General features: G+C 35.8%; 1 protein-coding gene across 2 annotated transcripts in view; it reads left to right on the forward strand.

Moving 5' to 3' along the window:
* Positions 1-14,190, forward strand: part of MINDY2 (MINDY lysine 48 deubiquitinase 2) — a gene marked incomplete at its 5' end in the record, with an annotated part of 74,275 nt that extends 60,085 nt beyond the window's left edge. Inside the window, 3 exons of one of the 2 annotated variants that reach the window (XM_084241122.1) lie at positions 8,124-8,297; positions 11,882-12,076; positions 13,945-14,190. In XM_084241122.1, the coding sequence (XP_084097248.1) occupies positions 8,124-8,297; positions 11,882-12,076; positions 13,945-14,070 (495 nt within the window). In that variant the 3' untranslated portion in view covers positions 14,071-14,190. The remainder of the gene's footprint in view (positions 1-8,123; positions 8,298-11,881; positions 12,077-13,944) is intronic. The other variant, XM_084241123.1, reaches the window with a different exon arrangement.
* Between the last annotated feature and the right edge of the window lie 4,392 nt (positions 14,191-18,582).

An 18,582-nucleotide genomic window follows, 5' to 3' on the forward strand; every position in this document is an offset into this window, starting at 1 on the left:
ACAAGTTTGATCCCCGGCCAGGGAGCTACCCACATAGTGCAGCAGACCTCTCCTGACTTGCCTGCTGCTCCCCTCAGCAGTGTATTTCAGTCAGTCTGCCTGTTCTGTTCCTCACACTGTCTCTGGTGAATCCTCTCACCCCCCACACCTCTGGCCTGTACCCCAGGTCTTGTATGCATAAATAAATAAATCTATAAAAAAATAAGAACACTAGGGAAAGGGGAGGAGTGCCCATAGCAAATGAATTTCACTGGTGATCCTTTAGAGAATAGTAGCAGCAGGGGTAAAAAACAATTTCTATTGCTTAAGAATTACTGGGATGACAAGAAGTAAACACAAAAATACACAGGAATCTCTTCGAAACAGTTTATTTTGGAAGGGGGCTTAGACATACCAATATTGGCTTATAGCTATAGTGGAGTATGTCATACAGGGAGGGTTTTGGTTTTGTTTTTAATTTTTTTTAAGATTATTTATGCATATGAGAGCTGGGCTGCAGGCCAGAAGTACCAATGTGTGTGTGAGAGGATTCACCAGAGACCAGAGACAGAGTGGGGAGCAGAACAGCCGAATTGACTGAAATACACTGCTGAGGGGAGCAGCAGACGAGACAGGAGAGTTCTGCTGCGTCATGTAGGTCAGCTACCTGGCCAGGGATTGAACTCATGCTGCATTGGCTGCCAATAATTTCAGAGTGCTGAGATTTAATCCCTTGTGCCACCAGGGAGGCCTCTGGTTTTGTTTTTTAATATAAGAAACTTGATCATATTTAATATTGGAGGATTCAGTAGAGAGAGAAAGGGTGAAATTCAGAAGGAATAATTGGTATTAGAAGGCTCCTAAGAGGGTGAGAAAGGACAGAACAGTTCACAGGTGAAGTATTTAAAAAGAGTCTTCTTCATTGTAAAGGAGGGAAGGAATAGACTGAGTCAGCTTCAAGTAAATGTATAGGTTTGATGGCAGGAAATAAGGTTCTCTTTGAATATGTCTATTTTCTGTATTATATAGAAGTCAAGTTCACTGAAATTGAGTAGGGGTGAAAAGGTGTGGTTCCATATTTGAGGAAAGAAAATTTAAAATAGTAATTATAGCACATGGGGAAAAGTTCTGCCTAGAGAAATTAAGAAGAATCAACAGGCAGTGTTGAGGATGGTAGTTATTGCATTCATATACTCTGTATAATTTTTTCTTCAGTATTCATGGCGGTATGGGCATGAAGATGGTAGGTAGCTAATTTGTTGCACTCAATTTGGGACTTTGTGTGCAAAAAGGAATTAGAAAAAGCAAAGGCATTTAGGGACATGATGGTATTATGAAACTGATAATATTGTCTAAGTTTGTAAATACTGCCTAGAAAAAATAAAACACCATTCTTCACTAATATCTGACTTTCATAGAAGGGATAGGTAGAATTATCCTGGTGGCCAGTTATAAGGGAAAATGCCTTTAATTATTATAGTGACCACCAAAACGGTAACACTATTTCTAATCTTTTGTTATAAAAAATTACAAACTTACAGAAAAGTAATGAGGCTAATTTAGTGTGTGCCTGTTATACTTACCATTTTAACAATTTTGACATTATATTATTTTTATCTGTTTTTTATGTTTGTGCTTATCTTTCAATGTTTAACTTTTTTTTTTAAAGATTTTATTATACAAGACCTGGGTTACAGGCCAGAGGTGCAGGGGGTGAAAGAATTCACCAGAGACAGAGCAGGGAGCAGAACAGGCAGACTGACTGAAATACACTGCTGAGGGGAGCAGGGGCGAGAGAAGAGAGGTCTCTGCACCATGTGGGTTTCTCCCTGGCAGGCCGGGAATCGAACCCACGCTACAGAGGCTGTGGACAGCTTCACAGGCTGCGCTCAACTCACTGAGCCACCAGGGAGGCCCCTTTAAATAACATTTTTAAATAACATTTTCCTTCCAAACCACAGTATCATTATTGCATGTAATCTCAGCTATTTCTTCCATTACTAGCAAAGTAATCAAGACCAGTTATTGTTACTTACTAGTTATAACAGCACTTTCTATGAACCTTTGATTAAACTATTCATCCCTTGTCTGTCTATTGACAACAATTACATTTGCTTGCAGTTTCTGTTATTTTACTATCTCCCTCCATATACTTCCACATAATCTTATAATTATACTGGGCATATCATTGTGACAAATTCACATTAAGTACATGATTTATGTACGTTTCTTCATCTTACCTAGATATGGTCTAAAAGCAACAGGAAGAGACCCCCAGATGTTTTTTGGCTGTTGTGGTTTTAGATAGTGAGCCAGCTTTTTATCCAGGCAGGAATTTTTATGCTATTGAAAGCATAAAAATAGTTTGTAAATAAATCTCTTATTTCTTAGAAACAGATCCGATTAGGTCTGTTTTGCTTCTAATATTATCCATATGATTATGACTGATAGATTCACAGTCATAAGTCACAGATCTTAGATTTTATATCCAAGATCTAGTTATTTCACTAGATCTATTTTTTATAGTCCTCCTCCACTTCTTCAATGCTTTCTGTTTACTCAAGTTAGATAAATTGCTGATTCCCTGTTTCTAGATCTTTGAGTTATATAATGACATCTGCATAACTCTCTATTAGGATTCCCTCTTGATCATTTCTTTCCATTATCAACTTTTATATTCATGTCATAACTGCTTCCTCTATGTCTTGGTTTAAGTTACTGACATCTCTGTGGAGTATACTCAAAAGCAAGGTTTTTGGGGGTGGATTTTTTATTCATTTGCTTTTTAACTTTACAGTTAGGTATTGAAAGTGAAGAGTAGTGTAGAAGGAAATACAGTTTTAGATAAATACTAAAGCCATGTTAAAGAAATAAATTTGTTCAATCTCTTTCCTCTTTGACTAAGACTATAGTGGAATTTTTTTGTAATTATTTTAAAAATATAGTTGATACATTAAAAAATGTCACTTAAAGGGCCTCCCTGGTGGCGCAGTGGGTTGAGCACAGTGCTGTGAAGCTGTCTGCAACCTCTGCAGCACGGGTTTGATTCCCGGCTGGCCAGGGAGATACCCACATGGTGTGGCAGACCTCTCCTGCTTTGCCTGCTGCTCCCCTCAGCAGTGTTTTCCGTCTGTCTGCCTGTTCTACTCCCTGCTCTGTCTCTGGTGAATCCTCTCTCCTCCCACACCTCTGGCCTGTATCCCAATTCTTTTTTTTTTTTTTTTTAAAGATTTATTTATTTATTTATACAAGCACTGGGTACAGTCAGAAGCGCGGGAGGGTGAGAGAATTCACCAGAGCCAGAGCAGGGAGCAGAGCAGGCAGAAGGACTGAAGTACACTGCTGAGGGGAGCAGTGGGCGGCAGGAGAGGTCTGCGCACCATGTGGGACCCTCCCTCGGTGGCCGGGGAGCAGCGGGGATTGAACCGGCGCTGCAGAGGCTGCGGGCAGCTTCGCAACCCAGCGCTCAACCGCTGCACCACCGGGGAGGCCCATCCCAATTCTTGTATAAAAATAAAAATAAATAAATCTTTAAATAAATAAATAAAAATAAAAATTGTCACTTAAAATTTTTAAAGGAAAAGGAAGAAAAATGTGGAAACTAAGAAAAATAATGGGTGCCATGGTACAGGCAGAGCCTATTTTCTGATAAATAGGAGGCAGGGGGCAACCCATGCAGAAACTGAGATAGATTGGGCCTTACCTGATGATGCAACGGTTGAGCGCTGGGCTGCAAAGCTGCCTGCAGCCTCTGCAGTGTCAGTTTGATCCCCGGCCGCTGGCGAGGGTCCCACGTGGCGCGCAGACCTCTCTTGCCACGACCGCTGCTCCCCTCAGCAGTACATTTCGTCGGTCTGCCTGTTCTGTTCCCCACTCTGGCTCTGGTGAATTCTCTCACCCTCCCGTGCTTCTGACTGTACCCAGTGCTTGTATAAATAAATAAATAAATCTTTAAAAAAAGAAACTTTAAAAAAAAAAAAAAAGAAACTGAGATAGATTTTGGTGATGTCATAAATGTAATCTCTCATATCATTAAGCACTTACACTATGCCTGGCACTTTTTATTCATTATTTCATCTAATTTCACAACTTTTCTATGAAGTGTGAATTTCATTATTCCCACTTTACAGCTGAGAGAACAAACTTAAAAGGCCCTAAGCAAGAATTCCTAAGACCACACACACTGCTTGTAAATAGCTCCAATCTGACTTTCAGTTTACACTTTCAACAACTCTGCCTCTCTAGGTTTAAGAAAGTTCTTTGTGAGTGAGATTGATGTTCATTAAGTAGAAGTAAAGTTCATCTTTCAGTTTGTAAAATATCAGAAATTCTCTGTTCTAATTACCTCTATATCATTTATGAGGAAAGAAAACTAAGGTCCAAAGATGTTAAGTAATTTGAATCTAAGCCATTTAATCTAAAATATTCAAGTAGTACTTTCCTCTGTATTTTAAAGGCTAATATTAATTATTTTTATTACATTAATAAGTTCTCTTCAGTTTTCTCAGTTTATAAATTGTGATATTGTCACATATTTTGTAAATAAAAGTAACTCATTCTATGTAGTTAATTTATTGGGGCATTTTCAGTAGAACAGGTTTTCATTTAGTCTTTTGTATGATCCAATTGCCTAGTTTTTTTTTAATTTCAAAATTTATTTATTTATACAAGAACTGGGGTACAGACAAGAGGTATGGAGGGTGAGAAAATTCACCAGAGACAGAGCGGGGAGCAGAACAGGCAGAAGGACCGAAAGCACTGCTGAAGGGAGAAGCAGGCAAGTCAGGAGAGGTCTGACGCGCCATGTGGGTATCTCCCTGGCTGGCCAGGGATCGAACCCCCACTGCAGAGGCTGCGGACAGCTTCACAGCTCTGTGCTCAACCCGCTGTGCTACTGGGGAGGCTGCAATTGCCTAATTTTAAAAAATATCGTAAAAATTATCTAACTTTATTTCTTTAACATTTTTATATGATAACATACATTAGTACATAATAATTTAAGACTTTAATATACCCATTCTTTATTGGTTATTTTTTTATGAAATTAGGATTTTAAAGGCTGATGAGATTAGAAGGAAAATTCAAAATGGCAAAAATGCAGGAGTATAAAAGCAAGAAATAGTCTTAATGGTGATTTAACTATAGACTCTAAGGAACAAAGGAGCCTAAACTATTCCATTCTACATTAGTACATACATTGCCATTCTACATTGCCATTATGTAAGAAACTGTTGAGTAATAACCAGCCTTATTGACAGGGGACCAGTTACATATATTTTTGATAAATGTCGAGATCAAGGAAAAAAATAAATTGAGACTGGTAGTTCATTAGAAAACAGCTCAGCTATACCAAGAAAGGACACCCTTTTAGTTAAAATTTGCAAATATATATGTGCTATGGGTAATACACTTCCAAAGTTACTCATCCTAAAGTGTCGTTTGGAAAACAATTTTTGGATAAGATTTTGATTACTCCTATTGCAAGCATCATTATAATATATCATCTACATCAAATAAGTTATAAAACCTAGAGCTTGGATGATATAATTATATGTTGAAATGTATTGTGATTATAAAGAGAAGGATCAGATCTACTTACTAAAAAATTGACTGGAAAGAACTTTCAGTTTTTCTTTAAATTATCCTTGGGCAAGGTAGATCATAACTAGGTATTAAAAGTATGTTAGGGGGACTCCTTGGTGGCGCAAGGGGTTAAGTCTCTCAGCACTATGAAGCTATCAGCAGCATGAGTTCAATCCCTGGCCAGGTGCAGCAGACCTCTCCTGTATAGTCCACTGCTCCCCTTAGCAGTTTATTTCAGTAAATCTGCCTATTTTGCTCCCTACTCTGTCTCTGGTGAGTCCTCTCACTGCTGCACTTCTGGCCTCCATCCTAGTTCTTCTATGCAAAAATAAATAAAAAATAATAAATAAATGAATAAAATTATGTTAGGTAATAAGGATGTATGAGTGAATAAAACATGGTTCTACTCATAAAAGACATTGAAACATATTAGGAGAGATAAGTAAACAAACAACTAACTGCAAAGTGCTTTGATAATGATAAATTCAGGTTTCTATGGAATCATGGAAAAGGTGCACCAAATATCAGAGTAAAGTGGAATCATTTTCTTGTGATAAGAATCCTCAAGCACTTAGGAAAGGTGATCAATATGATAGGTATTTAAATATTTGTTGAATTGGAAAATACCTGATTTTTTTTTAAAGTATGAGTCCAGACTGAACTTTTATTTAAAACCATGTCTTTACACTTAATAACAAAATGTTTTTCCTCTCAAGTACTTTACAGGTTACTATAGCAAATTCAATGAATATGTAAATTAATCAGTATCTACAGCTATTCTTGAATGTAACTGGTATTAGAGAAAAGGAAAGACTGTACGTTGGGAAGAGTTGTATTCCACAGTACTGAACACATAGTAAATGTTCAAAAATAATAATAATTACTTTGTTTAAAGCTTCAGAATTTATTCAATCATTTCTCTACCACCTCCCCCACCAAACTCTTTATAGGAAGCTCTTATTCCTAACTCTCAAGATTGTGTGAATGATAGGAGAGAACATGAAAAAGTATGGTTCTTACACAGTAGAAAATACTATATTAGCCAGTAAGAACTCTGAGCAAGTAAATAAAAGTCATATTCTCAGTAAATATGAAGAAGAAATGGCTTACAAAGTTTATATGGTAGGGCCTCCCCTGGTGGCACAGCAGTTGAGCACTGGGCTGTGAAGCTGCCCACAGCCTCCTCAGCGCCAGTTTGATCCCCGCCACCGGCAAGGGTCCCTCATGGTGCGCAGACCTCTCCTGCCGCGCCCGCTGCTCCCCTCAGCAGTGTACTTCGTCAGTCTATCTGTTCTGCTCCCTGCTCTGGCTCTGGTGAATTCTCTTACCCTCCCGTGCTTGTATAAATAAATTTAAAAAAAAAAAAAAAAACTTATGTGGTAGACTAGGGATGCTTTGCATGTAATTGGATTTAAAGCTAGTTCATATAAAATATTAGAGGGCATTGCTAAATTCTGTAGTGATAACTATAATCATGAGTTCATTGATTGATTCTATAAACATTAAACCCAAACTTTGTGGTGTACCCTACATTAGGTCTAGAGATACAGAAATTTAAATACATAGTCTGGGGAATGAGCCAAGAAAACACAATCGTGGTAAAGTGGTTCAGTATCACAACAGAAACAGGAACAAAATACAAGATATATGTTTTGATTATGAAGAAAGAGTAGCTCATGGTGTAGAGAAAGCAAAAGTTGCTATTTGTTAGATTAATTATATAAGCTTAATTTTAAAAAGTTAATGTGATACCATTTGTTGTGACTATGTCTTATTTGCTATATGACAAATTTTATAAGAACATATATAGTAATTTCCTATTTTGCAAGGTGATATATAAGCCACCAAAAGTCATTCCAAACATTTTATTATGAAAAATTACAAACTGAGGGCCTCCCTGGTGGCACAGCGGTTGAGCGCTGGGTTGCGAAGCTGCCCACAGCCTCTGCGGCGCCGGTTCAATCCCCAGCTGCTCCCCGGCCACCGGAGGAGGGTCCCACATGGCGCGCAGACCTCTCCTGCCGCCCGCTGCTCCCCTCAGCAGCGTACTTTGGTCCTTCTGCCTGCTCTGCTCCCCACTCTAGTTCTGGTGAGTTCTCTCACCCTCCCGTGCTTCTGACTGTACCCAGTGTTTGTAAGAATAAATAAATAAATAAATCTTTAAAAAAAAAAAAAAAGACAACTCTATTTAAAAAAAAGATAAAAGAAAAATTACAAACTGAGAAAAATTGAATCACTTATATTCTACAATCGTATGTTTTGCTGTATTTGTTTTGTCAATATCTCAACACCTAGCACCGAAGGCTATTTATAAGTCACATGTTAATTGAGCATACCAAGAGCTCTTGGTTCTTATTGTTGTAGTATAACAATTAGAAACTATCAAAGCTAGGTAGATTTAATTCAGTGAGCAAATAGGGTATCTACTTGGTCTACTATTTGTTGGGCAAACTTAGCTAGCAGAGACAATATGTTTTAAATATATAGGTTATAAAAGTTCTCTTAAATATTAACTAGTTTGTATCAATTCAACAGCCCTTTTTCTTTTGTTTCTTATTAAGGGTCTATTGTATTTATTAGTAACAGACCAGGGGTTTCTTACTGAAGAAAAAGTTGTTTGGGAAAGCCTACACAATGTCGATGGTGATGGAAATTTCTGTGACTCAGAATTTCATCTGCGGCCACCTTCAGATCCTGAAACTGTATACAGAGGCCAACAAGATCAGATAGATCAAGTAAGTTTGTTTTGTCTTCTTTGTATTGTTTTAAATGTTCATTCCTTTCAAATGTGAATTTAAATAATCTGAAATTTTTAACTAGAGGTGTTTTTTTTGTACTGAGGTAACATTAGCTTACAATGCTGTATATGTTCCAAGATTACATTTTCTCACCATGCCCAACACCACCACCAAATATTCATTTACTATCCACTACCAACCAGTAGGCCCTTCTACCCATTTCCAGCAAGGTTTCATCTTTTTTTATATCTGAATAGTATTCTATTATGTGTATATACCACATATTCTTTTTCCATTCCTCTGTGTTGGGCACTTAGGCTGTTTCCATGTCTTTATTATTGTAAATAGTATTATAATGAGCTAAAGATCTGTTAATAGGGCCTCCCTGGTGGCGCAGGGGTTAAAGTCTCAGCACTATCAAGCTATCACCAGCCACTGTGGCATGAGTTCAATCCCCAGCTAGGGAGGTGACCTACATGGTACAGCAGACCTCTCCTGTCTTGCCCGCTGCTCCCCTCAGCAGTGTATTTCAGTTGATCCACCTGTTCTGCTCCTCACTCTATCTCTGGTGAATCCTTTCACCCCCCATACCTCTGGCCTACACCCCAGTTCTTGTGTGCACAAATAAATAAAAATAAATCTTTAAAAAAAAAAGATCTGGTGGGCCTCCCCTGGTGGCGCAGCGGTTGAGCGCTGGGCTGCGAAGCTGCCGCAGCCTCTGCAGCACCAGTTCAATCCCCGGCCACTGGCGAGGGTCTCACATGGCACGACAGACCTCTCCTGCCGTGCCTGCTGCTCCCCTCAGCAGTGTATTTCGTCAGTCTGCCTGTTCTGTTCCCCGCTCTGGCTCTGGTGAATTCTCTCATCCTCCCAAGCTTCTGACTGTACCCAGTGCTTGTATAAATAAATAAATAAATCTTTAAAAAAAAAAAAAAGATCTGTTAATATACTTGTGAAATTTCCTGACCCTATCTAAATAGATCATTCTACATGTATATTTTTACATCTTTGTTCAGAAGGCCAGATCACATTGATCTACAAAGGTCATGGTAAGCAGTTTGAATTTTAATTGTGTTTAGAAATTCTAATTTGAAAGGAATTGCGAGATGCTATGCCAAGTACTAAACATGAAGGGGACACCATCTATTTTACTTAGTAAAAAAATTGTCATATATGAAGAATGCATTAGAAAGACACAAATATGAGCAATCCCAGCAAGAGATGACAATTCCTTAACATTGGCTTAGCTCTGCTTTATCATAGAGCACATATTTGAGATACACTTTTGCTAGTAAGAAAAAGTAGAAAAGAAGTTATCTTGAAGATAGTATGCACTAAATAAAAAGTAAGTGGCTAGGGCCTCCCCGGTGGCGCAGCGGTTGAACGCTGGGTTGCGAAGCTGCCCGCGGCCTCTGCAGCGCTGGTTCGATCCCCAGCTGCTCCCCGGCCACCGGAGGAGGGTCCCACATGGCGCGCAGACCTCTCCTGCCGCCCGCTGCAACCCTCAGCAGTGTACTTCGGTCCTTCTGCCTGCTCTGCTCCCCGCTCTGGCTCTGGTGAATTCTCTCACCCTCCCGCGCTTCTGACTGTACCCAGTGCTTGTATAAACAAAACGAAACAAAAACAAAACAAAACAATCAAACAAATAAATAAAATTAAAAAAAAAAATGCCTCTATAAAAAATAAATAAATAAATAAATAAAAACAAAAAAAATTAAAAAAAAAAAGTAAGTGGCTATTCTAAGCATTAAAGTCTAAGGTAAGGAGGAATATGTACCTACAAGCAGAAGTTGCAATAGTGAATAGAATTTTCATTTAGAACTTAGACAAATAAGATTTTTGCCTGCTATCATTGGACAGTCTTGGAGCCACAATATGTTTATTACAAGATAACAATGATGTTACTTCTTCTGTGACTGAGGCAAAAATATATTTACATTAAACAGCACATGTTTTGCTGGTAACATTTTAAGTTTATAGAAGCTATCTTCATTTAGCCAATATTTTTTTAGCAGTTTTACTCCTGCATTATTACTAGGTCCTAATGATACAAAGATAAACCATTCCATCCTATCCTCAAAGATTCTGCAGCCTAGCAGGGGAGGCAGATGTTTGACCAACTGATATTTTATGTTAAGTTCTATAGTGACAAGCTATGATTGCACATAAGAATATCTGATTAAAACAATTCTAATCTTTCTAGAACTTTTGACTTTGATTCAAGAACAGTCATAAAAGTCATCATTCTCATTTTTCTTCAGAAGCTATACAGGGGAATTGATTTTTTTAAATATTTAAAAGAAATGGGGCCTTCCTGGTGGCGCAAGGGGTTAAGCACTGTACTATGAAGCAATCCACAGCCTCTGCAACATGAGTTCAATCCCAGGCCTGCCAGGGAGCAACCCACATGGCGCAACAGACCTCTCCTGCATCGCCTACTGCTCCCCTCAGCAGTTTACTTTGATCAATCTGCCTGTTCTGTTCCCCACTTTGTCTCTGGTATATCCTCTCACCCCCTCGCATCTCTGGCCTGTACCCTAGCTCCTGTAAGCATAAATAAATAAATCTTTTTAAAAAAAAAAATGTTCAGAATTTTTCTAGACACTATAGGTAAAAATATTGGAGCAGAGGGAATAAAGGTGAAGCAATAGACTGCCACAGTAGTCCATTGTAAGGTGTTAATATCATATATGATAGGATCATAAAGGTGATAAAATATATATAATAGTGGAAGTAGCAATGAAGAAGCGAATTTGAGACAATGGGACTTGTTTACCTCAGGACTGTAGGACTTAGAGGGGCAATATAATATTAAAAATGTTTTATAAATTTGTTTCAAGTTACAAAAAATAAAGACCATGGAACTTGGCAAATAGCAGAATTTGAAGAATTAAGGAAAAAAATTCAAAGGACAAATTCTTGCTGTCAGTAAAATAGTTGTGGTATCTAGTACTAGGTGTTCACAGTCAACAATCTTTTATATAGCCTCTGAGGTTATTTAAAATTCCCTTTTTTTTAATTTTGAAAATAGATGTAAAGGTGTAAAGGGTAGTCAAATTATTTTATTAATAAAAGTGGTTGTTAATTTAATATAGCTTTTGACCAAAGGTGCATCATTCTTTCTAATAGGAAATAATCTGGGGGTTTGAGTGGGTGGGAGGGGATGTAAGATAATTTGATATAACTTTTAAAGTCAATTAGGTTGGCTTTAAAAATCATGTTGGAGAGGGTCTCCCTGGTGGCGTAAAGGGTTAAGTCTCAACAGTGTGAAGCTATTGCCAGTCACTGCAGCATGAGTTGGATCCATTCCCCAGCCAGGGAGCTACCCACATGGCGCAGCAGACCTCTCCTGTCTTGCCTGCTGCTTCTCTCAGCAGTGTATTTTAGAAGATGCACCTGTTCTGCCCCCCAATCTGTCTCACCCCCCCCCCATACCTCTGGCATACACCACAGTTCTTGTATGCATAAATAAATAAATCTTTTAAAAAAAATTTTTTCAAAGCTTTATAGGTATAACCTCTATAACTAATAGTTCTTGGGTAAATCTCATGGCTAAAATTGGTTATAATTTAATTTCTTAGGATTATCTTATGGCATTATCTCTACAACAAGAACAACAGAGCCAAGAAATAAATTGGGAACAAATCCCTGAAGGAATCAGTGATTTGGAACTAGCAAAGAAACTCCAAGAAGAAGAGGATAGACGGGCTTCTCAATATTATCAAGAACAGGAACAAGCAGCAGTAGCTGCAGCTTCTGCTTCTACACAGGCCCAGGTAAAAATAAGTGTTCTCATTCTTAAATACAAAAATCACTTCAGCAATAAAGAAATACCCCAGTTCTTGTATGCATAGATAAATAAATATTTTTTTAAAAAAAAATTTAATTATTTAAAAAAAAAGAAATCTGTTCTGAGATCAAATTTTTTTAATTAATTACTAACTCTTCAGTTATCTTAGCATTTTAGCACCTATTGGGTTTTATGATCTTGTCTTAAATTTCTTATTTAGTGAACTTACTTTTCCTGAACTTCTGATGGCAGTATTTTTCAAATTTATTTTTAAGTTCTTAACTACCAAGAAAATAAACCAATTTGAGCAAGGTTTTTTTCTGTCAACTAGAGGGCAGTATGAGGTACTACTGGGATGAATGTAGACTGGAGCCAGATAGACTTGGATTTGCATTTCTATCTTCCCTCAATAGTTGCAACACCTTGGACATAGACCTCTACCTCTCTTAGCCTCATTTTTCTTTTCTGTGAAATAGAAAATAACACTTAACTCTTTTGTTTGTGGTTAAGATAAATAACGTTAGCACTTACTGTCTGATAAGTACAAAGTATTTAACTTTTCCATTTTTCACTTGCCTTAGTTAAAGGTTTTAAGCATTGAAGATAGGGCCATAATGTAGTAGACTTCTATATGATAAATCTCGTTTCATTAAATAAAAAATAATTCCCCTATTTTATGTTTAACTGTACCATGCCAGAACTCTTTCTTTGATTTAGGTAGTCAAGAAAAGAAGATGCCTTTAAGGTCTTATGAAGCTTTATATAGAGATATTCACTAAAATAAGTGTAATATTTCTAGTTCTTGTTCAAATATTTCTATTTCTAGCTCTGTCTTTTAAGTTAAAACCTACCATACTTTGGTTTTTCACTGAAAAAAGTTCCTTATATAACAGAATACATATATTCCACTTGCTCAGTTCTCAGGACATTTTCTCCTTTTAAAATATTTAATATAGGGCCTCCCGGGTGGCATAGGGGTTAAAGTCTCAGCACTATCAAACTATCTCCAGCCACTGAGCATGAATTCTGATCCCCTGGCCAGGGAGCTAACCCACATAGCACAGCAGACCTCTCTTTCTTGTCCTCTGCGCCCCTCAGCAGTATATTTCAGTACATCTGCCTGTTCTGTTCCCTACTCTGTCACTGGTGAATCCTCTCACCCCCACATCTCTGGCCTACACCTCAGTTCTTGTATGCATAAATCAATAAAATAAATCTTTTTTAAAAATAAATGTTTAAGGGCCTCCCCGGTGGTGCAGCGGTTGAGCAGAGGGTTGTGAAGCTTCCCGCAGCCTCAGGCGAGGCTATAGTACCGGTTCGATCCCTGGCCGCCAGGCGAGGGTCCCACATGGCTCGCAGACCTCTCCTGCCGCCCGCTACTCCCCTCAGCAGTGTACTTCGTCAGTCTGCCTGTTCTGTTCCCTGCTCTGGCCCTGGTGAATTCTCTCACCCTCCTGCACTTCTGACTGTACCCAGTGCTTGTATAAATAAATAAATAAATCTTTAAAACAATGAAAATAAATGTTTAATATGGTATTTAATGAGATGATGAAAACTGTTGTAGTTTACCAAAAGGTGTCACTTTCTTTAACATTTTCTAAATTTTTGCATACATGTTTCTTGAATAATCTTAGTTATTTATGTTTGAAATTCCATCTGCTTGGAAAATTGATATGTTAATTTAACCTCTCCAGAATGATAGAGGCAATTACTTGAAAAATAACAAGTCTATACACCAATAACTTCTTTTTGCATTAATGCCTTTCACTTTTATAGTTTTTTTAATCTAGATAACTGATTTAATATCTTAAGGGTAGTTGAGTTAATTTCTTCCTGTTATTTTTCATAAAACAGAGCCAGCCAGCACAAGCCTCTCCATCAAATGGAAGACAATCTGGAAATAGTGACCGTAAACGAAAAGAACCTCGAGAAAAAGATAAAGAAAAAGAAAAGGAAAAAAATAGCTGTGTCATTTTGTAAGAAGTGGTAGATTCTGTTCAAACCATCTATATGTCTCAAGAAACAGAACCACAGGAGGAAAGGAAGAAAAACCGATAAATACCGTCTGTGCCTGATTCCCCAATGGATTTTGTTAATGTTTTTCAGGGTAAAGGTTGTTACTTAGTTACAATCAGACTTTTTCAAGTCACACAGTACTCTTTATGAGCTGGCGTTTCATGTTACAAGTTGGAAATGCTGTGTGTTGTCTGATGAAAAATACTGCACTTGTAGCCAAATAAGCAAATCACAGCAAATTTTGTGTCATAGTGACATTCATAACTCATATCAGTTAGTAAGCTATTTTATCTTCTGTTCAAATGATGAATGGAGATAATTGATTTTGTCTGATTCCTTCCTGAAACCTAAATATTAGCACAATAATTTTTGAAATGACTTTTTACAATGTTAAATTATGATCTAATCCATGAAAAACCAGGGGTTTAATATAGAAATTTAATAAGAAAAAAACAAAAAAATAACAGGAATAAATAACCCTTTATTGTATATTGGACTAGTTCAGCCCTTGAACAGCTTTACCTTTCTTTAGGAATGTACATTTTAGATATTATCTTGAGAAATGATAAAGGAACTTGGATGTAATTTAGTTAGAAAAAAATAAAGATTTGTATTTCTTTTCCAATAGCAAAAAATTACATAATACTAGTACTAATATCCTATCAAAACCAGATATTAATGACTTTGTAGTATTGTGAAATTTTGAAGAATTTTGAAATCTTTAATATAGGTAACCTGGACCACAGTTACTATTTATTAACAATGAGATGAGTGTAAAGAGGAAACCACAGTGGATGCTAGGTTTTGTAAATATGGGAATATAGAAAAACAGATAGTTCATCGTCTACCTTTTTCTAGAATTTCCTTGAACTTTAAAATTTAGATCATGTTTATTTGCTAGAAAATTAAGTATATTGTTAAAATCAACAAAAAGCACATTCTGAAAGGGAGTTAGATAATTTCTGAGTCTAGTGAAAAAACACTAATAAAACTGTGTGAAATAGATAAGAATTTTGAGAAATTTATGTAAAAGCAATCAGATTTTTTAATTTATGAGAACCAAATAAACCTAAAGCATCTTTTAGTGTTTATAGGATTCAGAAAGAATATTTATTGAACTTTATTATGAGGCAACACATATTTTCCTGTATTTCTAGATATAGTTTGGAAAACTATCCTTGATAGTCCTTTTTATATGTTTTATATTTAAAAATTTGTTTTACTCATTTTGAAGAGACTATTGCTGCTGCAAGTAGATACGTACTTTACATCCTAAGCCTCGGTAAATATGTTTGTCTAAGATCATCTTAATCTAACCTGAGCATCCACTTGGAGAATGTTTTTTGTGGGCTGGGGTGACAATAGACTACAAAATCAAAGTGGTCTAGATTTCTTAAGCTATGTCTTTAACATTTTCTGATCCAAAACCAGTGGTAGGTTGAGTCTACCTGTAAAAAGCAGTCTTATTTATAGAAGGAATTACTCTAAGGAAAAATCCAGGGTCAAGCTCTGTCTTTTATGTCCTGTATTGCATGTTTGTTTATGTTATACAATGTGTTATTCCTTCAAATTTCCTATGCTAGCATGATAAATCATCAAACAACTTGTTTGGAGTATAAACTTTGATACAAAATAATTGGTGAAACTCTTGATAACCTAAAATATGCATACATTGGTCAAGTAATCAGAAGTATTACAGAATTCCTGTTGGCTCAAACAAGTTGACCTTATTCCAAGTTTACTCTTGATAAACACTGTATTGGTTGAAGGAGGAAACTCAGACCTTAAGGTTTGTTTGTCCCAGAGCAGATAGTGACCGTACATTACATTTTAATTAAAATATATATATTATATATATATCTTGAGCAGTTTAAGAAATCATATTTGAGGCATATTTTCCATATTTACATACTTATTATTTATTGCCCTTGAAAACTATATGTGTAGAAATTATTGTTTTGTTACTTGTTACTGTTTTCTTAATTTGTTCCAAAGATAATACTGCCGTTCTACATTCCCTTTGGAAGAAAAAAAAATTACTCAAAACCAGCAATGCTGCTATCAGATAAGTAGATATCAATGTATACTTATAGGAGATAACTAAAAATGTAATATGTTTGTTAATTCAATCTTTTCTGTATAATATTTCAAAGTCAGACTTTCTTACATTCCTGGAATTCAGTTTCATATACAAAGAACAATAATAAAATGTTTGCTTTGATTACTGTGGGGGAAAAATTAAATGTTTAATTCTATTAAAACAAGTTTCTCAGAGATACTAGTTTCCCATCCTTGAAGGTTATAAAGAATTCAGAGCTATTGTGTCTTTATTTTCTTAAATTTTGTGAAGTTACAAATTATATATTCAGACATTTCTTTGCTGGTTTGGGTACATTGGAACTTGACAGTGGTATAGTAAAGTCTTTCTTCACAGTATTTTGTAATACTTACATATATATTGTTATATATATATACTGCTATCAGAAATTAAAATTTAATGATTTTTTGTTTTTAATATTTGTAAATTAGATTAGGGGCACATTTGCATCAACTAATTGTTAGAACTAGTAAAAGAGGCACATGAATGAATAGATATGGTCACTGTACTTTCTTGTTCTTTTAAAATTTACTCCTTAGTTGCCATTCTTACTATTAACAATGTGAAAATTTTCTTCATGTCTAATCCCATTTAATCAACAATTCTGTGATTTATAAATGATCAACACTTTTGTTTTTATGTTTCTGAAGCAGGGACCCATGACATCTATTAGATTCTCAAAGGAATTTGGGAAATTTCTCTCAAATTTAAGAATCACCGTTTTGAGAATACGCAGACTCATATATAGACTAAGAAGTTTGAGGCAGCTAAAATTGGCTTTGACTACTTCCTATAATATGCTGGTCTAAAGTGCTTAGGTAAAGTAATTTCTTCCATGTTTCAAAGTGTCAGTTAGGATTAGAGTTTGGAATATATGTTGTTTTATTGTCTCAGATTTCTGATTTTTAACTCCTTATCCCATATTGTGTTTCTAATTCTTCCTCATACTTCTTGATCTTAGCTTAATGAAACAAGTTAGTAGCAGAGATTAAATTGCCTAAGCACATTAGCCATTTTGTAATTGTACAGAAAGTTAGCATTTTGTTTTCAGTGAATCACTGATTCAGTTCACTAAGATACAAAAGATCTTGAAAGGAAAGAGGATTAGAAGTAAAATGAAAATTTAAAATATCAATAACATGGGGTCCCTATATTAATATTGGTATAAAGCAGATCTTTAAAATCCTAGAGAAAAATCAAGGCAAGAATTTACAGAACTGTCCTCGAGCAATCTCATTTATTAAAAAAAAGTTAAACTGGTTACATTTTACTTTTCTATGCAATGTACCAGTTATTCTAGAATATGACAGGTTTGTGTGCTTTGCCTGTCGCACAATACTTGAGCATACAATTTGAAGTATACTTGTAAATAATTATAGTTAAAATACAATTGTAAAGTTACTAATGTTTGACAAAATAAGAGTCATTAAAGATAGTATGTAATTTGTATTTTAAGGAACTGGAAATGTGAGATTTTGATTCATTTTATGTGTAAAAGTCTGACTTTTGCTATGAGTAAACATTCTGTGCCTCAATTTACTCTAACTTTGTAAAGGATGCTCTTTTTTCTTTCTTTTTTTAGCGCTTTGCTCCTGAGTAAAGGGCATAGTATAAACACACAGTATTGCTTAAATAATCATAAATATCACACCTTTTGTTCTTGTATGTGTACTTTTCACCCAATGGCAATATTTCTTAAGTCAGGTTTTTAAGTGCTGTCAACATTGGCGACATTATCTTGTATCATCATCTCTTCCCTAAATGTATTTCACAGTTGTTTTTGTGTCCTGTGGACTATGGGTCAAAATCAAGAGATTTGGGTACTATAAAAAGCATTTTAACATCTGTGTTTTCCAGTATTTTTTATAAATCTCTATATGTTAGGTTCTCTTTGCTTTTTCCTCCATGGAATAAAGGACAATGGAATCAGTTTATAATATATATAAAGTTGTTTTGCATGGATGGAATTCATTTAGATCTCTCACGTACTATCATTTTTAGGGCTATTTAAATTCTATTTTAAGTGGAAAATGTTATTTGATAATGTGCGGTTAAATTCCTTTTAAAAAATGACAAAATTTAAAGAAACTCAGAGTTTAGTCTCTTTTTGTACTGATGTTCAACATTTCTAAAGCTGTTGGGAAATTTTATGAAGAATTGAGGTTACTCTTCTCAAATAATTTAAAGCAAACTAAAATTTGATCTCCAAGACTTTCTGAACAACATAAATTGCAAAATAGAGATAATGGAATCTGAGGTACAAATAAGTTGCAGGACCTTGGTAAGTTTAGTTTACTTTGAAAGTCTATTAAATTTTAATTCTTGTGTGTTACTTAATTACAGCTTCCTGCAATTAGAAATTAGTTTAATAAATTGTG

This window comes from Talpa europaea (genome assembly GCF_964194135.1).
Source record: "Talpa europaea genome assembly, chromosome: 8".
Taxonomy (NCBI): Eukaryota; Metazoa; Chordata; class Mammalia; order Eulipotyphla; family Talpidae; genus Talpa; species Talpa europaea.